Source organism: Heliangelus exortis, chromosome 3 (genome assembly GCF_036169615.1).
Source record: "Heliangelus exortis chromosome 3, bHelExo1.hap1, whole genome shotgun sequence".
Taxonomy (NCBI): domain Eukaryota; kingdom Metazoa; phylum Chordata; class Aves; order Apodiformes; family Trochilidae; genus Heliangelus; species Heliangelus exortis.
The window spans coordinates 100,596,771-100,623,145 of record NC_092424.1 but is presented as its reverse complement, the minus strand read 5'-3'; the positions used below and the strand labels follow the sequence as shown (position 1 = coordinate 100,623,145).

Genomic DNA, 26,375 nt, shown 5'->3' with positions numbered 1-26,375 from the left:
AAAACCTATGTACAATTGCAAAAATCTAAGCCATTTATTTCTCAGAAAAGTAAAAAATTATTAGACATCTTGATGACCAGTATGATCCTATAGTATATGGATATTGTTCCATATCTGCATCTCCTTAGACAAGACAGGAACAACACTCTCAGTAAAAAGGTTCTTCTCAGAACCTAGTATCAGCCAGGTTATGGCATCACTCTCTCCACCAAATGCTAGATACAGAACAGAAACAAAATCATAGTTCATGACCTGAAAATTTTATAAAATCCAGCTTACCTTCACAACTCAGCTAACAGATAGTAATCATATAGGTCAGCAGTTTATAACTTAGTCACACAAACTAATATATATACAAATATATATAAATATATATATATAAATATATATATATATAAGATATATACAAATCTCTAGACATTCATGGAAGTATTTCTAGCAATTGTCAGTTACCACACAGAAGATTTAAATACAAAGATCAGAAGATTTAAACATAAAGATATAGGGATGAATACTGGAATGCATGTACACACAGCTCTCACCTGAGACTAGTAACATCATATTTACTTTAAGATTTTGAAAACTCATCCCACTCTAGACAGTGACAAAAATTATTGGGAATATCTGAAGATAAATTACTGTAAAAATGTATGTTACATTTCATGTGGAGTATTCAAAATTAGTGTGACCATAACTTATTTAGCCTAGTATTTACTGTCCAGCTCAAGAGCAGACATTCTCATTTAAATATATTTTCACCTGAATAGTAGTTGCAAGATCACATCTTTTGTGAATACCAGAATTACTGTGTACACAGATGGTTATAAAGCATGTACAATTTTACTGGTATTCTGATGAGTGCACAGGTTCAAAGGAAAAATTTCTGAAAAAAACAGGTCCATGGACATATTAACCTTTTGTACACACCTTCTGAGCATGCACGTTTGAGCACACCTTCTGCACGTTCTCTCTGTTCACACATTGGTATGCACATAAACTATGATTTCTTTTTCAGTTATGTGATTATTTTCTTTAGATTTTCCAAATCTCAGCAACTGAAAAACCAAAGTAACTGCACAGTATTGAATTTCCACAGCAGAAAATTGTCCATAAATTTTCAAAATTACAAATTAGGTAACGGTGAATTTTTCAAAGTTCCTAAACTCAAAAATTACTCTGAAGAGCGGGCATTGAATTTTTTAACAAATTGAAATTAGTTTTGACTCTTACCTGATCGTTATCCATCTCCTGCACAAAAAAGGCCTCTCCATTGTCTCCTAGTTTCATGTGCAAGTCTACAGCCTCTCCATTAATTTCTATGTCAACCTGGAAGAAAAGAAATGCATTCTTATATGAAAACTAGTTTAAGGACACAGTTCTTGTTTAGCTGTTCTACAGCTGTCATAGGGCAAATGCTTCTCATAAAAGTGTAGGAAATCTTATAATAAACATAAAGTAGTGAGCTCTCCTAACCCCTTCACAAGGCCATTACTTGTCAAAATGTTTTTGTAGCTTATTCAGGTCATTGCCCTTTCTCCTCCACCCAGGAAAGTTTATAGCCATTCTATAAAGCCTTGAATCTTTTCTGAACACTTCACTCACCACTCAAATCTTTTTCCTCTTTTAATTCATAGCCTAATTTTGAATAGTTTGAGTAGTACTTCCACATGCAAATTCTTAATATGCTGTCCTTCAACTTCATTAAACAGATTTCTCTTTAAAGCATGAGAAGCACAAATAAGCAAAGTTGTTTTACATTCTCAACACAATTCATGTGTCTATTTTTTCCACGTTTACTTCACCACTACACAACCCATTTCTTTTCAGGATGTTCTCTCGCTTTGCCTGTGACCACTCTTGTCACCAACTCCATTTTCACTTTAATTTTTTTCAGATACTTGGACAAGCCTACATTGAAATGGTAATGTTATCAATTCCTACCCATACTAAATATTGGAATTCCTTTCCTTTCTGATTTACATAAGAATTTAACAATGTCCACGATGACATTAGGATCTTTCTTCTGAGCTATTATAGAACATTAGAACCTAGACCTGAAATTATTTCCTAAAATAATCTGTCATGCACAACTCATTGGCAACTCTGCATCTGGTGTCATATTTCCAGGTCATTCAGTCTTGTTACATTTCTATCAAGGTCTTCACTGCATTTTCTAGTTTCAATTAACCTCAACATTTTATCTGAAATTATCACTTCACTATTACCTCCCTTTTTATAACTATCATCAAACTTGTTAAACAAAGGGTTCTTAATACACAGTCACTAATGAAATCTGGTGTAAACCCAAATTAGAAATTAAAAATCTTGCTTTATTGAAAATAAATGTTACAAATGCCATGGCTTGGTTATTTTTTTATTATAGTCAGTACTCTGAAATGCAAGAATCAGATAACTACCATTTTAATAGAACCTTGCCTCAATTTAGACACTTTTTATAGAGCTGTTAAACAAAACCTTGAGCACAATACCACAGAACATTCAGTAACTTTCATGCTATTAGAGTTAACCCACGGACAGAAGACAGCAAAATTGTCAATTTTCTTACCACTTTCTCCCTAGAACGTAGAACTCCCATTTTCCCAAAGCGTACATGGAAAGGGGAACACTGAAGATTTCCATCTGGCTGTCGTACAACAATTATATCTATACATCCTGACAATGTGGCTGGGTTTAGTCCCTTATAGAGCTCCTTCACAGTTACAAATACTTGCCCTGCTAACTGTCCAACGTAATTCATGGTTTGGACCTAGAAGGCAAAAAAAGATAGAACAAATAAGATTTTGGAACCCTGCTATATATTTTAAAGACATTCAAGAGATGGTGGTTCCAGCAGTGGGGTGTTCTCCTGTTTCACATATTAACAACTTCACTTATAATCAGAATTTCCCAACTTAAAACAGTTTATATCTGACACAAGTTTGTACAGAGCTATTAAAAGAAAAAAGCAAGAGAGACCTTATAAGTCAGAGAATTGTAACAAACTTCTAAAATTTGTAAAATCAGTTGAAACCAAAACCACTGTCAGTCTGCAGCTCATAAATGTCTCCAGTTATCTCTGAAGTGCATTACTTCCAAAATAACATCTTCTATCATTTACCGTCCTCTCCACAATAGACTTTTCTCATGTATTTCTACAGGCTTTTAAGGGCAGGGGAAGTGAATGCTTTTAAGCAGATCTAATTTTCCACTACACTGAAGTTAAAGATTATTTTCCCACTTTACAGAAATGTCTTCCATTAAAAGATTATTATAATGCATACGCACAATAGATATGTGATAAGATTTGACAAGCAACCTTCAATCCAGACAGTCTGAACTTAAGAATGCTTCCTAATACAACTTTACTGTCTTTGTTTTAAAACAGCCTTTTGGTATCAGCAGTTCAATTAAAAATTATGTATGTGTTGATGGTTGAAGTGATATCCCCTGCTTATGGTTCTATTTAATATTAAGTATTTAGTTTCAACTCTGTCAATGCATACCTTGTTCATGAGCTGTTAATACATTTAGTCCCCTAGATGGGATAGTATGTATACTCAGATATATCAAAAATTCAGTAAGTCTTTTAAGGTCTTCCAAAATATAAATTAATTTAAGCAAATAACTTCCTGAAAGGTCCTGAAAATTTGGATTTCCTGAAAATGGATTTCCAATGTCTATTGTTTTCATTTTTCTCCCAAAGCTTCTTTCAGATTCTAAGATACAGATTTCAGCAAAGACCATGTTCAGCCAGTATAAAGCATATGCCTCATACACAAGTTCTTTGCAAGGCTGCACTACATCACCTGGACCTCAATAAAAGACACTTGCAGAGCAGGCAATGCTGAAATTCCCACTGATGGTGATGAGAACAGAACTGAGCTCACAGTCTGAGACAATCACTGTACCGAGCTGTGCCATGTGTGTTAACCAGCATCATCTGCTACAATACTCTTTCAGCTGTGCTCTTTCATAAACAACAAAAAGATGTGTGAAATGCTGTACAAATAGCTCAAACTTTTAACTGTGTTTTATACTAAGAAACAAAATACCTCTTAAAAGAATATAATGAGAGCACTACAGTAAAAATTTGGAAAGTTCGGAAAAGCTATAAATAAGGCTGGTCTCTTATGCATAACTAACTGTTCTAAATAGTTAATGATCACCTGTGGTTTCTTCCAAAAGTCCCTCCATCTAGGATGGGCTGAAGCTTTGCTTTCTTCTCTATTTCTATTGCAATACGTGGGTTATCAGGACATAAACCATGCTCTGAAGGATTATTATATTACCACGCTCTTTGGGACTTTACAACAGTCATCCTTACATTGCTCCTGAAAAAATTATGGCCTCCTCATCTGAAAACGAGGGAGCTGAACCACAAGTTTAAGATTAAAACTAGGCACTAACTGTGGAAACCAAACAAGATGTGTTTGAAGTATTTAAAATAATACAAAATATTAACTAATGAAAGAACAATCCTTAAACAGTCTTTGGAGAAGTATTGCTGCACAGCCCTCACTTCAGGAATCTATAAAGTACCACCTACTGAAAAGTCAGCACACAACAACTTCACGGCATTAAGAGAAATTATAATTGCTTCTCCAGCATTAAATAGGTATCAGTACTTTTGGGCTCCTATTCTACATTAGGAACATGCCTTCCTGAATCCAAATCTAGGGGCAAGATGTTTAACAGGGTACTGCACTTGAAACTCATGCTGTACACTACACTGTCACACAACAACAGGTTGGAACAGACTTCTAGAGGTCACCTGGTGCAAAAGCCTGCCCTAAGTAGAGCCAACTTAGACCAGTTAGCCCCTGACTTTGGCCTGTTGAGTTCTCAATGTCCTCAAGTACAGAGAGCTCTCACCCCCCCTGAACTCCTGTACTTAAAGCAAAAATTTTCTTGTCAGTACCTAATCTGAATTTCCCTTTAATTTAACCTGTGCCTGTTGCCTCTTGCCCTATCACTGTGTATTTCCAGGATGCTGTCTCCGTTTCTTCCTATACCGCGCAACAAGTAGCTGAATATCCTGATGACTGAACAAAACTAGCCCTCTTAGCCTCTATTTTTAAGTCATAAGCTCTTAGCTCCCTAATTGTCTTGACAGCCATCATAAAAAGCTAGAAGCACACAGGCACAGATCTAAAGTTAGAAGAGAGCCTCCAGGGTGACAGATACAAGCAAACTCATCCCTTTGCTTTGGAAATACACTTCAGTTTCTACTTGGTGTTTTTCTAACCTAAAGCACAATAGGAAACACATTTTTATTTAGCTAGTATTTAATTTAATGATAATTACTCTCAAAATTACACTCAAATTCACCCAGTCAATTCTTGGTCTCCTAAAGCAACGTAAGTTTTAGGTGGGAAACACCCCTAACTTCTTTGGTGGGGAAGGAGTTGCTGGGGCAGTACAAAAAGCCACTGTTAAGGAGAGTTACAGGCAAACAATCAAAATATATGGATATCCTCTTAACAAGTTACACCAGCAGGTGTCTTAATGTTTGCAACTGTTCTTTTTCACAGACAATTTTAGCAACACTGCACACCCTGTCATAGGACACAGAGTTTATTTTAATACCTGTGAATTAAAATTTGGACACCATCCTCAAGCTCTGAGGCCAACTATCTCAGCTTGCTTCCAGCCAGTAAAAATCTCCTATGTCTTTAAAGAAAGTGCCACATCCAAACAGTGAGCTGGTGATGGACACTGCTTTCAAGCTGAGCTGAACCTAGCCTGTGCCACAAAATTACTGGAATTACAAGACAGACTGGCAGACTAATGACATAAAACCCACTTCCTCAGGAAACTTGGCAAAAACGGTTTTATACTTCAAATGTAGAATATAAAAGATGATGTACTTAAAATGGAAAAGAGTTCAGAAACTGGACTCTGATGAATGCCCTTTACCCTGAGATTGTTCAGAGTCAGAAGTTTGTAAATCTATACTGTGAACATAACATCAGTGCATGATATTGCAGTACTCCAGGAAACCAACATTCCTGAAACCCCAGAGAGACTGCATGTGGGTTTGGAGCAACAATTTACCCTGGACACTCTAAGAAGTCTTTCACTTACTAACCAGACAGCAATAACTTCAGAAGTAAACATGAGTTTACATCACGGGTTAAACCTCCAGTGCCTGCCTGTTAATTATACTGAATTTAGTAAAACTTGATCTCATACCATGCTAGTGGACACAGTATAGAATACTTTTTGTTCCTGAGAGCAAACTGAGAATCATTTCAATCTAAGCTTGCAGCAAGTGGGAACAGTCTGTACTGCTTCTGTCAGGATTTTCAAATGGCTTGAGTTTTGCTCTTTGCCAGGAGACATTCCACAGCCCTACAATATGCATCTACTATGAAATTAAAAGTATTTTCTAGTATCATTTTTAATTTCAATTTAACTAGAATCATCTGTCAGGAGGTTGAGAAAATTTCCAGCTCTTTTTATTAAATAAGACAGCATACATTTTTTCAGAATTTATCATCTTGTGGAAAAGTGAAAAATGAATAGCTAGGTGCTACTTTATTGCTTAACTTGATTTATTAACTTAGCAGAGATTAACCTAATAAATTTAATTCTTTCAAGTCCCATTCTACTGGATGCCACAGTAAGATCAAATGCACTGTTATCTATTAACTTCTTTCACAGAGCTACACCAGACTTTGTCCTAATTCCACTAGTAACTGTACCCTTTGTGGCCTGTTTTTCACAGCCCACCTCTTATTTGCACCATTTCATCTTTCTTTACCATGTTTTATAAAATAAAATACTTAGAGACATAGAAACTGAAGGCCTCTTTCCCTTTTGCAAGACCCAGTGCCACAAGACAATGAATAACAGGTTACATATCTACACTCATCCAAATTACTAAGTGTCCAGAGCTGTAAAACCAAACCACATCACACCACAGACTCAGCCATTACAATCTGGTCATCTACACTGAGTATCTTTAAATTACAAAATCTGCTTCTCATATGTTTTAAGCACAGGGCCAGTACCAATAAGCCCTCTCCAACAATCCCAACAGCTGATGAGATAAAATGGACCAGAGAAAACTCCCGTGGGTTAGATTTATCTTGTTCTAAAAGAGAGAGCTTTACCCAGTGGATGGGAGCAGACAGTGATAACTGTCTGGCCACCCAAAACTGACTGGCATTTTTTCAGTCACAAGCAGGAATGTAACATTTAGGTCCCTTTTAGACCCCCTTCTCAGATTCTACGTTTATGGTTATGCATTGATTTTGTAGGCCACGAGGGGATGATCTGCAGCAATGGTAAACACAGCCAACCAAATGCTTGCACGAATTAAGCAACACATAAAAATACATCTTTCACTTATACTTTTTATACCTCATGTCATGATAAGAACCTGGTTCATGACTGAAATGATGGGCATAAGCACAAAACAAATCAACTTTCCTAAGAACTTTTCCATACAACTTGTGAAATTGTGAAAGGGAAACTAAAACCAATGTGTTAGTGTTCTGTTAATTATTGCAGCACTGCTGCTGACACTGAAACTATAACAATTTTACAAACTTCATCCATTTTGTCCTATGAACTGCCCTTGGCTTTTGTTTTTTAAAATGTAAAGCTTGAGAGAAACTGCACTGTATCTGGGAATCAGACTGTGGCTGCTTGAAGAGAATTTTTCCCCATTTACAAAAAAGTAAACGACAGTATTTCAAAGACTCCTAGTAAGCACTTACTGCCACTCTTTTATTAAGTATCAAACATTTATTTCTTGACTCTGAAGTAATCAGTTTTGATTGCAATATTGAACACCAACTCCCTCTACACCAATTAATGGAGTTTTATGACTGACATTCTTAACCATGAAAAACAGAATCAGAGGTTACATTCTAAAAAAAAGATTTATGATAAAAACGTAGGGGTGAGAAGGAAATATTTCAGATGAAGGTTGCCTAGATGGATTTCTTTCAAAATTAAGCTTAGCTCTATGTTACTACAGTAACAATAACTTCTTAACTACAAAAGATCGTAATAACTATCATTACATTATTTTTTTAAAAAGTACTTCTGTTTTTTAGTAAATGGTCCACAGATTGTAAAGTAACTAATGTTGCATAACCATACCACTCAAACCTCTTAATATATAACTCATTTCAGGTTTGAAACTGAAAATCATTAAGAACTTTCAGAAATCTTTTTTTTTAACTATTTGGTAGTTTCTACATCAATGCAACCCAGACTCCCTGTCATGAATTCCCGTCCCACTTTTTTGAGTAAATTCCCAGACAGGACTCAAAATTACTAATTTCTCAGAGCAAAAGACTGGACTTTCTTTCTGTAGAGGAGCAGTGAAGGCACTGCTCAGGACTTCAGGAGACCTCAGTTTAGGTCCCTACCTTCCTACAATATCCCCATACAGTCTTGGGCAAGTTGTTAAGCCTTAGATCTTAAGAGGATGTTTCAACCCCATCAGTTTCAAGCAGGGTCTACCAATGTGTCTGTATCTCAACTGAAGCACACCCAGCTCGTCAGAGCAAGACATAGAAAAGCATTATCCCTGTATATTCTAAATTCCTGGGACAAGAAAGCCTGGCCACATGAGCTAGAAGGGATTCATAAGCAGCTATGATCTTGATTTTGCCAAGCTGCTGAGGAAGAACTCCAGAGCACTCGACTGAGCAGTATGACTCTGGTTTTTCTATAAAGAGGGCTCTGTCCAAATCTGAGTTTGTGAGGATTTTTTCCAGACTTCCCCATAGCCACAGCAGCATGGGACCACAATCCCATAGGAGACTTGAAAATATGTCCCAGTCAATCAGGAGAGAGGTGTAACTCATTTGTACACCCCAAGCCAGAAAGCAACACGCCACGTGTGGCTGTCTCTACACCAAAGTAAGACCGTTTTGCTTCCTTCTAGCCAATCTCCAGAAATATTTTACAGTTGGGATTATTCTGAGATTAATTCTACTAGGAAGTACTTGACTCCTATTCCACTTTAGCCAAGGCCAGTGCCAAAACCTGTGACTTCTTATAGTGGTCAGAGTCAACTGGATCAAATGTCAAATTTATCTTCCAAGCTGCCAGTCCCTCCTAGAATCCACTCACTCACACTCACTCACAGATATGGACTTTGACTATGAGATGATTATTCACATGACTATGGCATTGCTCTACCTTTCAAATACTTGAAACATTACTTGGCCCAATACTCAATACTTCAAAGTCCCCATAAAGGACAGGAAATTTTCTTGAGAGCAGCTGAAATAAAAAATTCCAGCTGAAGACTCAAAACTTGCCTGTAATGAATCCTCCTGTTCAAATGAAGGGAGGACTGGCCTATAGTCCCACAGTCAGCTTATTAGACTAGGACTCAAGAGTTCAGGAGTATTATTTCATGGCCAGATGAAATGTACCACCATGGTCCCCACACCAACCTCCCAACCATGCATTCCCCAACTCTGCAAAATCTTGCCCTTGTGTCAGCACTGGAAACTAACACCACTAAAGCCATACAGAAATAATTTCCACCTGAATCAATGGGATGATCAGACTAACCACATACCCACACAACTGCTAGAATCAAATGAAGAGAAGCTGAGAAAGTCAGTGGTGGGTAGTAGGAGGGACACCTCTTGGCATTTTAGGCCATCTTAAAATCGTATCTCAAGACTTGCCTTCTCCATTCCCAGAGATGTCTTGAGACATCCAGAGATGTCCACATTTCACTTGATCTCTCTATGTTTCAGCCTCTCAACTGTACAGTGCTTCCCTCCTCCTGGAGTCACTTTGAGGGAACACACAGAAGGGCTGACACCCTCTGGATTGATGCTGCCCATTGATGAAACTTTACAAGAAATCAAAATGTACAAAATTATGCCTGAAAATGAGAACTTTTGAAATAACTGGACTGCTACTGTTCTGATGTCAGCGGAGGAACATAAATCAGAAGAGAAGCACAGCAGTAGCTCTACTCTGCTTTGGTACTTCATGTGACTTGGCATCCTTTCAGTGAGACTGGAAAACACATTTGTTTGTTAGGCTATAACATTACATTTTCTGCTTTTCTGACTTTAAAATAAGCTTTTACTGTATTCCAACTGGTTTTGATGATTGTTGTGTGTATCCGCATTCACAGATAAATAAATGTGTGCACATGCACATCCTTAGATATGGAAAGGGGCCAAAGACTAAAACTTGTCCAACTCCATCACAAACAAGCCATAGTGCATCAAGTAAGTAATTATTATCAGGTTGCTAGACAACATAAGATTCCACATAAGTGAACTGGAGTTACCAGAAAAGCAGAAAGTATCCAAAACCATTAGAAGCTAATTCTGTGGCTTTATGCCTAAAATCATAACATCATTATGTTGCATCTTTCCCATATTATCTCCTTCACTATCTCCCTGCTTCTTCTCCAGTTCTCTTCATGGAATTAGCCTCATTTTACTCCAGTAGGAGTATATCCATCTGACTTCTAACTGGTTATACTGATGACAGCAAAACCTTTCCTCTATACACTACACATTTGCCAGTATTTATTTCCTAGTACAGCAGAGACAGTTAAAGTCACACAGAAAATAAAATTAAAAATAAACATTCCAAAACACCCTCCAGTCAGTATACCAAATCAGAGATTTACCAAGGCTGTTGACTTATCGTAGAATCATAGAATCATAGAATTGGCTGGGTTGGAAGGGACCTCAGAGATCATCAAGTCCATAGTCTGCACCATCACTGGTGAGATCCTGTTATGAATACAGCCCTCTGCACAGTTCCTCTTTTTGACAGAATTAACAAAAACATTGCACAGTTTTATCTTCTCTCCACTCTCCACAAGATACTTGTAATTTCTCTTCTTGAAAGTAAAGATACACTAATCAGTAGAAAAAAATAATCGCTGTTCTATAACACTCACATAAAAGGAACCCAAAATACCAGAAACCTTCGTTTCATATGTATTAACTGCCCTGCTGCTAGATAGGCTCTGCTATGCCATTAAATCCCTCTGGACTCGCACAGCTTTCATCATTCCATCTCAGGGAGCGAATGAGAGAAGCCAAGGTACCCATGCAGCAATTTGCATCAGCAGTTGCCGGCCGAAGAGCGGCAAAAAGCCACCTCTAACGCCGCCCTGAGAACAAGTGGCGCTGGGAGGGGCACACACAGTTCACACAGTTCGGCAGGAGCCAGGACCCCGAACCGGAACCTTGAACCGGGACCCCGAACCGACGCTCCCCGCAACTGCCCAGCTCTGGGTATCTCCCTCTGGAGATAAACCAAGAAAGCATCAGATTTCGTCTTTCCCTCTATCCCCGTGCAGAAAGCGCTGTCAACCCCAGATGACCCCTCTCTCTCCGCTGTTTGCTGTCCTTCCCAAAAGCCAGACTCCTCAGTAAAAAAAAAAGCAGATGCTGCGGGAAGCCGTTCGGAGCCTCGCCAGCACCGGCGCAATGCTCAGGCCGGACGGACCCGCTGCCTCCGGCGGCCCCAACACTCGGCGGGGCCATCCTGGCCTTCCCTCCCCAGCTCAGCGCCGGGGAGCCGCGCTCCTCTTCCTCCTCCTCCCCAGTCCGGACACTCACCTCTGCCACCCACCACCATCCGGGTGCTGCGCTCGCCACTGCTTTGTGCGGGGCACCCGCCGCGGTGACTGGGACGCACCGGGCTGGCCCAGAGGTGACGCCCCGGAGGAGGGACCGCAGCGCCTGAGAAAGGGGCGGAGGGCGGGCGGGGAGGGAGCTCCAGGCCGGCGCTGGACCTGTCCGTGCTTAACCCGCCTGCCGCCTGGGCGCGCCGGCCGGGCAGCGCAGGGCGGGCAGAGAGGGCCGTTGGAGCTCCCCGCGGGCAGGCCAGCCGGCGATTACCGGCCGCCGGGGTGGGAGTAGGGGCAGGCAGCTCCACCGCCGCCCTCCCCCATCTCCGGTGTCCACGGCCGGGTGACCGGCGGCCGGACCGGGCCCGGGGGCGGAGCGGCCGTCAGGCCCCGCGCAGGGCGGTTGCTGGGCCCCGCGGGCTGGCGGCGCTGAGTCAGCGCGGGGGGGGCGCTGAGGGGATCCCGGGCCGGGCGGGCGCCCTCGCTCTGTACCCGCGGCGCAGCTCGGGGATCCTTCCGGAGACCGACGGGGGCATTCTCGGCATCCACTGCTGTGCCTTTCCTGGAGGGGATCTTCGGCAGGTCATAGCAGTATTTTTGTTGTTTTGCGCGACTTTGAAGTAATGATAACAGAAATACCTTCCTTCTTTTTTCTTTTACATGCTCATTTCAGTCAGTGTCCACAATTTTCAAAGCGGGAAGCATCTTTATTCAGGTTCGTAGGTGGGAAAACCGGAGAGTTAAAAAGGGAACGGCGCAGCCCGGACTGTGGGGCAAGTCCTTGGAAAGCATGGATTGAAGCCAGGGTTCCCAAGGCACTAGGCCGCAGGAAACAGACCTTTCATTACTATATGCTTTATCACTTTAAATAAATGCGATGAAATTAAGTTTTTCCAGCAAGCTGTGGTTACCTGGCATTTAAACCATACTGTAGCCTCTTTCTACACTGAGTACCTTGCACAACTTTCTAGGGAAGCGGATGTCTCGGAAAGAAATCAGCTATCAGAGGGATCTTCCAGGTTTTTTCGAGTCTGTTAGCAGAAGTCAGAAGAGAGTGGTGCTAAGTGCAGAACATGACTGGGAAACAGAGTAACAGAAAAAAAAAGAAGACAAAGAATTCGTACCAAAGGGTCAAAGTTCATTTGTTGTTAAAGAGACTGCTAATTTTAGATCTTGTGCATCTACATGTTCTAATCCCCAAATCGTACATCAAATCTAATCCCCAAATCAAGTTTTGCTGAGTAGACTTAAGTCTAAGTGGTTAAGTCTTCTGTCTACTTTTTGCTGACACTGTAAACTGAATGGGGGTTTTTTCTTGCACATCTTCCTCCTGTAGTTCTGCTAACTTTGCCTCCACACCTTTATACAATTCACAATGATGATGGCATCTCCAGGTGACAGGGTCTGGTGCACACTCAGACCTGGAATCCCTGCTACTTCTTTTCCATTCCTAGTTACACAGCTACACTAATGAGTTTACCCTAGTTTTAGAACAAAAAAGTTAATGAAAATGCTTTAGAACAAAAAAGTTCTAAAATGAAGACAGTTTCTGTCCAGGTACAAAAAACAACTGCATATACTTAATCCTAAAGAGAAATACACAACTGAGCCCAGAAATACTTGAAATTTAGTTTCCCAAGCATATAATATGTAATCCCTTGTCAGTGGGCAATGAGACATGCTGATAAATAATCCCATCCCAGAGGTAAATAGAAGAAGCTTTGACTGTGCTGGTTGTGGAGCCTGACCAGTGCTCTGCCCTCCACATTTTTGTGGAATATGATCCTGTATTGTGTTCCCTCTAAGGGGGTGGTATCCTCCAGCCATCACCATCCAGGACTGCTCTAACATATTGTTCCACTACGATCGTTCACTCCTGTACTCAAATAAAAACGTTATTATAATACACTGAATCAAAACCACTGTCTTTCCACAGCCTGGACAACACCCACTCTTCTCTGCCTCTTTCAGAAAGCCAGCAGCTGCAGCCTCCATTTGGAAGTACAGTATTGTGTTCAATTGTTTATCATGTCCAGTCTTTTGCTGCTTTATGTAAAATAATCCACAGAATAATCCTGTGGATTTTTAAGCATATAAGCATTAATTTTTAATGCTTATATGTGTGAGGACATGTTCTCTCTTCCTACAGAGCCATGTAAATATAACCATGACACACAAAAGATGCTGCAGAAAGTGCCAAATGCCTGCACAGCAACTGTGCTTCTGTTAACAGCAGGACACCATCTTCATCCTTCTGTGTTTTTTCACTGTTCTTGCTGATGGCTTGACCACAGTGCAGGGCAGTGTTCCTCAGATTATTTCTCTAGAACAGCCTCTGCCAACTGATTCTGAGACCCTTGCAGTCTTTTGCTGCACTTCATCTCATAACTATTCTCAGTTACATCTATACAGAGGACCAAGCAAGAGTACACAATCTTCCAGACCATCCAAGCCCTAGCATGCCATGGCTGTGGTTTGGGCTCATCCCATTGCAGAGTTTGGTGGGTAGAATGCTCAAGGATGGTTTTGAAGAAGTAATCCAGAGTTGCTCACTAAACTAGGTGACTGAGGGAGTGCCATCACAAGGCATGCCCTGCCCTGCAAGAGAACAGTCCCTGGCAGTGTAATTTCCAAAATGCACTCAGGAATTACAAAGTTCTTAACCATTACTATTTTCCTCCTGTACTATTTTTCCCTTGACAGGTTTTTCCTTCTGGAGGTATTTTGCTGCCCAACAGAAGTTTGATTCCCAAATTTTGAATTAAAACTGTCCACAAACTTTTGAAGGACTGTCTCATGAAAGTTTTTACTTCCACTCCTTGTCTGGCCTTTTATACCCATCCATTACCTAACTCAATTCCTGTCCCAAAGCGCTTATAGTTTACATATTCACTCTGTGTTTGTACAGTTCTGGCACAACGGAGTTCTAGCCTATGATCTGGGGTCATATTTACTGTGAAAATACAAATAATAAGTAAATTGAGCTATTTAGTCTTCTTTAAATTAGTAAAACTGGGTTTACAAAGTCTGCAAGCTATTTTTTTAATAAAATGCAAAAACAGATTCTTAGAGAGGATTACATGAATTCACAGAGGGGAGGGATTCTACCTGGGGAAACTAGATTTTCCTAGCAAGTATGTTGCAAAATATGAGAGAAAAATAACCACTCAAACAAAAAGTTAATTATTCAGTGCATTATCAGCATTATCAGTGTGGAATTTCCCTCACTAAAAACTGGAGTTCATGTTCAGCCATGTAGTATCTGGGCTATGCAGGACTGCAACTGTTAATGCATGCACAATATGCATGTAAAAATTATTCAGTAAACAGAAAAGTTGAGCTTTGAGCTTTTAACTTATAATGAACTCATAAGTAGACTCCATAGTCTGGTGCTGATATTCTCTGTATTAGTATCAAACTTGGAGTAATTTAGGAAGTACAAATTAAGAGTTAATCTAGTTTTATTCCAGTGTAAATGTTAAAAAATAGTTGGACTCTGATTCTGTTATTACCTAATTAAACGCCCTACCATTTTAACAGATGAATACTTCTTCTAAAATAAATATTTTTGTACAATACTTGGAGTATCTATGATAATCTGCTGAAATCTCTGGTTCACATTATTTTTCCCTCTCCTTTCTTTCCAAGTCCAATTATCTAGTACTTTATTTTGTCTTTGTTTGAAGGCACAATAATGCTGGCTCTTGTAGCATGTAAATCGTGGCATTTGATCTGCTTCTTAGTGCTTGATTTATTTGAGATTTTTTTTTTTTAATGTGCAAGTAGATATTACTTAGTTGCAGTGATTTTTAAGACTTTTGGGCCTCCCTAACTTTTTAACTTGTTGCCAGTTTCTGTCCCACTGGTTTTGCTTTGTGTCTCTATTCCTGGGGTTGACTGTTTTCACTGTGTCAGTATCAGGTGCTTGAAGATCTATGTAGTAAGCAACTTACTTTGAAAACAGAAATAATGCCACCCTTGTCCAACATGAAGTAATACAGGACTTTATTCCACATGAAACCATCTTGCTTTCTGCAGCAGTTCCATCTGTCACATGCAGGGTGATGCTTCTGGCCTGCACCATCCATCAAGTCTGCCCCACCTGAGCTCCTTGCATTTTGCCAACTTTAGCTTTTGAATTTTGCTTTCTATATGGTCACAGTTACCACATATTGTAATTGTCTGCTGATAGTCATGCATGCGAGCCAATACACTTCAGACATAATTTCTTATCCTCCTTTTTTGGCCTCACTGTTAAGAGTTGAGGTGATAACATCATCCTCAGGAGGACTGTTAAATCATAAGTACTATAAAGTTTAAGTCATCATTGAGGCAGGAGAGGGACAAGTGAAAAGGGGAACGGAGATAATTAGATAATTATTTTTTCAAAGGATCAAAAGTGTGACTGTGATTTTCCAGGAACTGTTGCACCTGGAATTAGAGGCAGGGCAGAAGGTACTGGTCATGTATCAAAATTCTCATCTGTAATGATAACACACTTATGAGCCCTAAAGGCATTAGGGTCTACATCACACAAGTGGATTCTGAACCAAGTACTTGCAGACTTAGTTTTGTGACAGATACGTTTTTTTATCCCCTTCACTAAAATACAGTCCCAAAAAAGGGGGATCTATAGCCAAGAAGGTGCCACACGGGCTTTTTTTCCTTCGCAGAATATAACAAGTCTTGATGATGAAAGTTCTCAAAAGAGCCTTTCTTTTCCCTCTAGACCCACATACAGCCTTGCAAAACCATGAAAACCTCAATGCTTCCGTTATATCCTAGGAGCTCTTTCTACAATCAAAACTCAGTTCTTTGCTGCAAAATGTTAGGCTACTGAGAAATAGAAGCATTTATTAAATCCTATGATTCAAGTATGGCCAGAGCAAGAGTATATGAATATTTAAGTTAGGAACAAGAGAGGGTAGAAGTATCAAGGCTGCTGGAGGTCCACTTGTACCAAACCAATATCATCAGAAAGTAATTTAGCTACAAATCTGTAAGTAACTCAGCTTCAGCCCTCTAAATGTTACCTTAGGAAGCTTACAAAATCTTTATCCCTGATAAAGCAAAGTGGTCTTGATGTATGAGATTAAAGATATAACAGTGAAATCATCATTGTCTTTCTTCAGCCCAAGCCCAGAGTTCTGCACAGGCATGTTCAGACACAGGCCCATACTCTGCTCAAGCAAAATATATCCTGATGTTTAAATGAACACAAAACTCCACAGAAAATCCCTCCACCCTGTTTTGGACTGAAATGCTCTCCAGCCCAAAAGCTAGCTTTTCACCAGTCAAGTAAAGCTGTGCATGACTAGCAAAGCTTTTGCCCAGAAATGCTGTTTTCAAAGCACAGCAAATCAAAAGCAAGATGATCAGTATTATTTGTTTAGAGCAGAAAAGTACAAAACATGCTTTGAGAACTTCAAACAAAGCTTCTATACTTCCCAGAGTATAATCTTTTCTTAACTAATACTAGGCATCTCTCATGCTAAAATAGAAATCTTATTCCTGAAGATGAAAAGGTATTTGGAAACCAACTCCTGTTGAGAGAAGATTGCTGCTTTCTTCTCATCCCTATGTCTGCAATTTCTACATAACACTGCCTACCAATATTGAATTTTTTGTGCAAATATGTTCTGACAATTATTGCTTGGGGGTTTTAAAGTAACACATCTTGATTAGTTCACTGTATTTTTACCTCATTACTATGCAAACTAGTCCCTCTTTTCTGTAGCTAGCCAAGATCTAACAGCTATAAACAACTTAAGATAATAGGAAGATAAAGAGATATTTTGTATACAGCTTTTTCTTAAGGTAGCCTACCCATTGAGTGGTAATAGAGCTCAGCTTGAACTTCATTCTGTGTCTTGCACAAGAGAGTAGTGTCTAAAATCAGTTTTATAATAAACATAACAATATTTGGTGTTTCCCACTGTGTCAAAAAATTTCTTCCTTTCTGTGCAGAGCATGGTATAAAAGTGGTTGTTCTATGTTCTGTGTTCTCCTGGTGAATGTCCCTGTCTCTTGCTTGCTTCTAGTTACAAAAAGCAGGTTTATTTGGCTTTGAAATAAGAAAATTATTGCACAATCCCAGGTACTGTCATTAGTTCAGGCTGCCACATAAAGTGGATTAAAAGGATTTTAATCTTGTCTCAAGAAAGACAGAGGGAAGATTGTGAGCAGACTGTCAGGAGTAGAGGCAGACCCTGAACTGATAGGGGAAGCTTCTGCAAGCTTTGCCCAGAAGTTCCTCTTTTTCAGCCATATCTTATGAATTTTGCTGAATAAAGTGAAATAACCCAACTCCCTGCTACTTTTTTCTTTTTCTTTTCCTTTTACTAAGCCTTAACTTGAGTATTGAAGTGGTAGAATTTTTAAGTGACTCTGTGTTTCATTCAAAAGAGCACTTTTCACTTTTCCCCATCCAGTGTGTGCAGTCGGTGTGGATCCTCCACCTGAAGGTGTGGATCTGCCTGCCCTCTGCAAGGCTTTCTCTAACAGCAAGGCAGGTGCAAGGGTGCAAATTTGTTCCAGAGCTCTGGCCCCATTTCACAATGTCTTCTTTTTCCTTTTCGTGTGCCAAGCTGTGAGGACATCTCAGTCTGGCAGCACAGATCTACTCTGATCTTTAACAAGTCTCAGATGATAGAGGGGAAGAGGTCTCTTGGGGCATTTTCTCTGCAATCCCATTCCTGGGGATTTTACTGGTTATGATTTATGCCAAGGACTACACTTGTTCTGGATTTTAAATACTGTCATCATTTGAATAATTGTTATAGTAATTTATTCAAGCAAAATTTGAGCTTTGTGGAACCATGATAATGTTTAAAAATATATTTAGCTTAAGCAAATCTTTTCAGTCTTGCCTGCTGCCAGAGCTGACTCAATCTTAGTCTTTCCAGGACAATTTGTCCTCATAATGTTACTGCTAAAGATACAATGATCAAGATTGCTCTGAAATCCTAGAAACAAGTTGAGGCACAGAATTATTCCCTGCGCATGCAGTCCCAGGCAAATAAATTCTCTTGAATTACTTTCATAAAGTCTGAGCAATTTTTGAGGTAGTAACATTGTTTAGTGCAGTCTGTCTCTTATCTAAGCAGTTCACTCTTCTGATTTAAGCTGAGGACTTGTATAAAACTCTTACTGGTGCCTCTAAGTCGGGTATTTTAAAGCAGGAACATTGACATTTATTTCAGTTCTGCACCTGCTATCTTTCTTTACATTATCTGTAAGGACCTGAATATCTATGTGACCTTATCTGAGGAACTGGCTTAATTTTTATGATTTCTGTATCTGGAATACATGTATAGATAACAGATGTGATTGACTTTGCAAAATCATGAAAATAATATACATAAATTTTTATTATTATTATTTCAACTTCATGTTAAGACTTCTATGAGTGGGAGAAGTGTTCCTGGTAGTAAATCCTTGCTTCAAAATATTCTTGATGTCATAACAAGTGTAGTCTCTACAACCTCTATAATCCCTGACCATGGTAATGAACATAGTATTTTAGAACTACGTTTTAATTTTAAAATATAAATTTTATAATATACTTTATTACTTTAATTGTAACATTATTTAATATTTTAGAACTGCAATTAAAGAGCATGTCATCTCCATCATGCTAAAAATAATTATTTGGAAAAATAGGCTTGCTGTGACAAGGAATATATCAGCCAATCTAAGTTTGGAAAAGGAAGTATTAAATGAAGGAAGTGGATTGAAAGGAAGTATTTCCTTTTTCCTATTTTTGCTGTTGTGTTCCAAGCTGGACAAAAATTAGAATTTTATCCTAATGGAAAATATCATTATTTTAATATTAATATTTTAACAGACTGGAATATAAATGGATCTTGATGTTTAAAATACAAACATTTTGTGCAAGTGAAGCACCTGTCTTAAAGAGCAGTTATTATGTAATCTGGTCCTCAAAAATATGACATATTTGACATACTTGAATGGCTCTGGGGCAATAACCATTAAAGAAAATTTAATTCAATGTTGAACTGAAAAATTTCAAAAAATTTTAGCTGATCCAGAATTAAAATACTGTAAATGAATGTATTAACAACTCTGCCTCATCTACTTACCACTCTCTAGACTCTGCCCTTACATAAAAGCCTATGAAAATCAACTCTGTCCATGAATTTCTGCTCATTTGAAAAAAGCTTACAAGCACTTGCAAATACATGCAAGAACTTTTTTTTAATTAGTTCTCAGTGTTATTTCACAAAAATTGCTTCATTCAAGAATTAGCTGTCTATGAAAATCATTTATCCCTGCTCCATAAATTTGGCAGCAGTGTTTCTTATATAGAAGCATTTTGCATAAATCCATGGAAATTCGGTGGGATTAGCAGAATCCATTTCATTACGTCCAGCATGTTCTGGGGTAGAAAACCTTTTTTCTGGCAGGCTGTATGCTTTACATATTCTGTTAGGCACATCTGAGAACTTGTCAGAGGCTTTGCTCCATTCCTGGTACCCCTGTTACAGTTTACCTTAGAGTTTATCTACTGCAGACCAAGCTACAGACCAGGAGCAATCTTTCCAACCTAGCAGCTTCCTCCCACAAAAGCAACATAAACTTGTTTTACTGTTATTCACATGTCAGCAACATTGTGTTCTGTGTATCAGGTGCAAAAAGAACCCCCATCCCAGTGAATTTAGAGTCTGAAAAGTATCAGACCTGATGCTCAATTCACCCAAAGCAACGTAACTCTGTTCAAGCCAGTGAACTCTGTTTTACACAAGGGTCTTGCTCATTGTTTCAAACAGCTGGAAATTATGTTTTTTTAAAAAGCAAGATTAAGAGCAGGTAAGCAGGTAGTGCTTTGTATCAAGCTCTGCCACAGTACCAGAAGAGACAAAGGCCTGGTCAGAAAATAGAGAAAATTATTCTACTTAATAGAATAAAAAACAAAAAGTCATACCCACAGGTAGCTCAAAGTCATGTCAAGGTACATGTCTGGTTCTGATCTGAACTATTCAGACACCGTTTGCTCCCATGCCCACCCCCACACTGCAATTTCAGCACAAACAAAAAGCCTCCCTGTGCAATCATCCCGGTGATAGCAGCTGCCCCTCCCCTGCAGCACCGCCTGACAGCCCAGCTCATTTCACCCGGCGTGTTTTCCATGTTGCTTGTGTGGGGTTGGGATCATGCTTATTGCTCATCCACTTTGACCAGACCAGATGTAATTTACCCTGTGTAATTCTTCTTCCTGTGGCAGATTCAGTTTGATACGGTTTTCTCACTTTCTGTTTCATGCTGTTAATCTGTCCCTACAAGCATACCCACAGCCTAGTGCAAACAAGCCTTTTGTCTGCAAAATCTTTTGGATTTTTTTTATCGTTAGTGGTTTGCTAATTTCCCATGATCTCCCTTCTGTGCAGCACATTATAAACAGAGCAGTCACATTACAAAGATTCTTCCTCCTTCTTTACTTATTTCTGTATTATGATTAGTTCAGAAAAAACAGTTTAATAATGATATATTAAAATTATTTCTAATTTTTGCCAAAATAAAACTTAAACCGAGTCTTTTGAAAGTATGATCTTGCTACAAGAATGCATTATCTTCAGTTTTTACAAAGTTACAATGCAAGTTCAGATGACATGTTTTGGCTATGCAGATGTTCTTTTAAGGTTCAGAGTCTCACCTGAATGCAGATCTAAATGTACCTCAAGTTTGGAATGGAGAGATTATATCCAGACATTAAATTTTCAGATTTTTATGCTATCCTCTTCTTTCTATTTTCCTAGTGTTTTGAATTCCCAGGTACCTTTCCATCTGCATGGCTCAAGTACTAAAATGGGTGTCCAGACCCAGTCCCTGCCAACAGCAACAAACCTTCCCCTCATTTCAGATTGCCTGTTTGGTTTATCCACCCACCCAGTTTCCGTGACATTAGTAATAAATACCTGATCACAAAGGTTAGGTTCTCCATTTATAAAAGCTGACATACCTTTGCAGGAATCTTGACCCAAACATAGAAGCTGCCAGGTAAACACACCAAGGAGCTACATGCAAGTCACCATAGACTGCTGGATCAGAAAGGTTCCTCTGTAAGCCATGGAGTACATCCTGCACTGCACTGTGTAGGTTGTATGGAAACACCTGAGTGGAACCTACACAAAATAGCAGTGTAGCTACACTAACATTATACTCCACCCAAGCTGATCCATTTCCTGTGAAACCTATACAGTGCTGCACAGTCACACCAACAGTTCAGCTAAGCAGACGTGTATGTGGGGCTTAACAGAAACACTGTTGTCCTAGCTGTGATTTCAAACATGTCAGCCTCTAAATATCCTGCCCTACCATAGCTTTAAAAGTAGGTCACTGTTGAGGAATAGATTCCAAAGTCACTTAGGAAATCATCAGGTAGCTCCCTAGATGTGTGTCCTTTCCCTCCTTCACCAGTTGTTCAGCAGTGGCAGCTCTATAACCAGGCAGGAAGTGCCACTGTCCCACTCTGATTACTTCTCCTAAGTGATTCTTCTTTCCAATTTGTGTTTGTGTCCTGTGACCATCACTTCAGAGATGGGCTCTCTTCCTTCAGCACCAGGGACATCTGTCCACAATTTCCCTGGCCTGAGATGCAAGCCTTGCATCTCATATTTATCACAGTTTTTCCAATTCTGTTCCTAGTGCCTGTGTCAGGTGCCCAAATTTCTGAATTTTTCTGCTGTTTCCCAACATCACCCTGCTAGGACTGGCCAAACATGAGGGTCAGCACTTTCCCAGAGCTGCTCAATGTTTCACAGCAGGAATAATACCACAGTGGACATGGATTAACACAGCATCCAAAGGGTGATGCTTGGCCATGCTGCACTGGGTACTGGAAGGTGGACAAAATTTAACCACTGCCTTTTCCCAAAGACCCTTCAGGCTGTTAGTTTGGCCTGCCCTAAGGTACTGGAGGTAAAAAGCAAATGAACAAATAAATTCCTACATTTAGATTGCGAGTCCAGACATTTCGAATCCATCCAGGATCTTTCATCAATGGAATCTGAAAGACAAAAAGAATAATGAGGGATAATACTGCATTAAATTTGCACACAAGTTATTGTATCCCAGCCTTTATGATGGTCATTGAAACTCAGCTGCTCTAATGGATACCTCTCCTGTGATTTCTTTGTAAGCCACATTGCCCTTTTTTTATCCTTACTTTTTATCTGTACTGAGAGATATTCTCAATTCTGTCTTTCTACCATCTCAGTTTTCAAGTTTTTGACAGAAGGATTGAGTCCTCTGCTAATAAGATCATAGGTTGGAGACAGCTTTGAAGTAGAGGATCCCTGTGAGCTCTAAAAAAGCATGGACCTGTTTATTCTTTTGCAGGCTGGGGATGCCCAATGCAAAGGACAGAGGCAGAGCAGTAATCACGCCCTGGGGAAATAGTGTTTTCATATAGGACATTCCTAGATCTCTTTGTGGTACAGAAAGGCCTCTAGTATCCAGCAAGACAGGAGAAGGAATATTTTAGGAAAAGAGGAGAACACTCCCTTTGGAGCAGCAACCTGAGTTCAGGGACTGCATAGCAGAGCCAGGACTTTATTCTCTGAGTAGTCCCCTAGTGATGGGCACCACAGGAGCATCAGCAGAGGGGCTGTACCCCAAAGCTGAAGTGGTACAATTACTGTGATAAGCCCTTTCTGAATACACAGAAGTAAGAGTGAATAGTCACTTCATTTTCAAAGAAATCACAGTTGCAACACACACTGAAATAAATTCATAACTAGAAAAAAAGTGTAAGTGTCTGGTGTTGCTGGAGATGATAGGATTCATGCTGAAAATGAAAGGATGATTTATTGAAGAGAAATCCCATACTTGTTTTTATACTATTTTTTATACCATCGTGAAATTTTATACTGAAAAGACTAATTCTACAGATTTGCTAAATATGGTGATATGAACAAATAACTTGAAAGATATCCCTTTCATGTTTAGAAAAGTTCATTCAAATACAATCAGGTTTGCTGGCACAAATGCTCACCAGAAAAAACAAACAAACAATCAAAAAACAAACAAACAAAAAACTCAAAACAAACAACTTATTCCACTCTTTATCATTCTAAATCCATTTTCTGAACTCTCATTTAAATCCAGCTAATGAAACAGTAACAAATAAGGAGGAATCAGAAATAGAAATAGAAAAAACAAGTATTACAGAAGTAAATTCACCTGGTTCTGGTAGGTGCAATACACAGAAGTTCCACTAATGTTCATTACATTCACTCACTCATTCTGTTATTTCAAGTGGATAACGTGACAAGTAATTTTGGGGTAGCAGCATCAGGAGAAGACAATAGAGGTCTGGCATGTAGCCCTTCTCTGTTCATGGTAATACCTTACATTAGAGATTGCACCACCCTATTCGAACACAACTTACCAAGCTTCTCCCTGTGGGTCAGGAGGTATTAATAATTCCATTTTCCAAATAGAGAATCTGAAATACACCCTGATTTAATTACTTACTCAGTGTTACAAAGGAAGTCAACATCAGAATTAGAAACAGAACTCTTTCCATATGGCCCATTGGTTTAACAACAAAACTATCCTACATACTCTCAGAAGCAAAACAAAAATAGTGGCATTACTGCACCAATAATCAAATTAATAGAAATGATCTTGCAACTAAATTATTAACTTACAGTTGTGTGTTGCATGCAAATGCTGGAGCTAATATAATTAATGTGTTTTTTTATATTTAACAGGTATCTTGCTGATTTGTTGACCAATATGGTGGCTTTAAGATATCATAGCAGTTGACTGCTCAGTGATAACACTGACATTTTAGAATATGAAATATCACCATTTCCTCCCATTTTCCACAGTCTGAGATGTGGGCTTCTGTGTATGTCTTCAGTATTTGACACTTTTTAAATTCTAGGAGCACTTCCACCTCCCAGGGAGAAGTGCCAGCCTGGAAACCCATGTGCTGGCTGTTTGCAGCGTTTGGGGAACAAACTAGGATAATTCCCTGGAAAATGCCGACCCCACAGCTGGGCTGTAACCTTCAAATTTCCCAAAGGGTATCAGCTGTGCAAGCAAGAACCAGTTTGGGTACCAATCTGTCACTTGTGCACACTGCTGGGTCCAGAAGAGCTGCTTTGAAGATGGGCTGGAAGGAGTGGCTGTGAAGGCATGGAGTGCACTGAGGTGCCCCCTTCTTACTCCAAACACCAGGGACATGTTGGCAGAGTTGGTCAAGGGTTTTCTGTGTTAATTCATACCACCTTCCTCTTTCCCCAGCCTTTGCAGTCTGAGACATGATGATCCAAGGCCGGCCTTCCTTCCTTCCTTCCTTCCTTCCTTCCTTCCTTCCTTCCTTCCTTCCCTCCTTCCTTCCTTCCTTCCTTCCTTTCCTCCTTCCTCTCTTTCTCTCTCTCTCAATCTTTCCTTTGCTTTCTTTCTTTACCTCACTTTTGTTCCATCTTAAAAGAATCAGACTTGCATGACTAAATATATAAACCTCAGAAACACAATAATAGGAACTCCCCAGGAAAACAGTACATTTCATTAGCAGAGAAGTCAACAGTGTGTTGCAACAGAGTTGGTTATTGTACAATAGTGCTGCTGCCTGTGCATTCAGTTCCTCTGAAAAACAGTAATCAGATACAGTGCTGTAAAACATTCTTTGTGTGCTGGTGTTAACAACCACGCAACTCTCTGGGATCCCTGCCAGCCATTTAAAAGTACATTTAATGTTGCAGCTATGTATTTGATCTTCCAAGTTGTCTAATCTTTGCCCCTCCTCCCATTTGAAAAACAACCCTAAGGAGCTTCCATTCAGTTCTGTAGTTAATGGAAAAATATAGTATTTATTGAATGATGTTTTGTCCATTGTTTAGAGTGACATTGTTTAGAGCTGTCTACTTTTTTCTATTTAGTAGGCTTGGAAACGCAAACTGACAGGAGAAAAATTGTTTGGAAGCAGACACAATGCATCAGATCTTCAGCTGTGCAAGCCTCCATAGTCACTCTGCTGACCTTAGAGATCTAAGCTAGCAGAGGGAAATGATGACCTTGCACTTAAGCTAGTGAAATAGGACACAGTGGCTATTCCTGTACAAGAAAATTAAACAGAGTCAGGACACAGGCACCAGGACACTCTGGTCTGTGCCCTGATGCTGGAACAACAGTGCTTGGCACAGCTGCAGCCCTGGCCAGCTAGTAGCTCCCAGTTTGGGAATGAGGATGGAGTATTTCCAACAAGCATCTCAATAGTCAACTGGTTTGGGGGGTTGAAGGAGCATGAAGATGACTACATCATGTAGGATTGAGGCCAGAGGATGGGCACTATCATTGCTACCACCAGCTCAGAGATCCAGATCTGCTCTGGAACTTCCTGAACTTTTTTCCTTCCAGGAGTGTGAATGTATATCAAGCCTTGTTGCTCAGTTCTCCTGATGTCTAAAAAGAATAATAGCTTCCTAAACTGTCAGGGTAAATTTAGTCATAAGAAAACTGTAACTTGTGGTGCAAAGCACGCTTTTCCTTTTGACCCCTAAAGAGAGACTTTATGAGTCTATTCTGCCCAATGTGGCAAAATGAAGCAAAGCTGTGCTTTTGCCAGCTAAATATGAAGCATTTATGAATTACAAGTTTCCTTACAGCGGATAGAAGATGCAGTAAAACAAGAGAAGAGTCAGAGATAACAGATAGTATGTCATGATATCTGCAGGAAAGGAGATAAGCTTATAAAATGTATCTTATATAAAAATATTGCAAAGAAAAATGAAAAGATGGTAACTGTAATCCGTGCCTCCTT

At 39.5% G+C, this 26,375-nt stretch overlaps 1 protein-coding gene and 1 long non-coding RNA gene across 9 annotated transcripts in view; one reads left to right on the top strand and one right to left on the bottom strand.

Moving 5' to 3' along the window:
• LPIN1 (lipin 1) overlaps window positions 1-26,375 on the bottom strand; it is a 75,729-nt gene that overhangs the window by 32,434 nt on the left and 16,920 nt on the right. For 2 of the 8 annotated variants that reach the window (XM_071741928.1, XM_071741930.1), the window contains exons 2-4: window positions 22,554-22,610; window positions 2,567-2,767; window positions 1,231-1,326 (exon numbers count right to left, since the gene is read on the bottom strand). In XM_071741928.1, the coding sequence (XP_071598029.1) occupies window positions 1,231-1,326; window positions 2,567-2,767; window positions 22,554-22,610 (354 nt within the window). Of the gene's footprint in view, window positions 1-1,230; window positions 1,327-2,566; window positions 2,768-10,906; window positions 11,066-11,573; window positions 11,668-20,528; window positions 20,572-22,553; window positions 22,611-26,375 lie in introns of those variants that run through there. The other 6 variants (XM_071741932.1, XM_071741934.1, XM_071741935.1 and 3 more) reach the window with 6 other exon arrangements.
• Window positions 11,532-12,484, top strand: LOC139795223 (uncharacterized). Its single transcript, XR_011725425.1, has 2 exons — window positions 11,532-11,667; window positions 12,280-12,484. It is a non-coding gene; the product is annotated as an uncharacterized lncRNA (long non-coding RNA).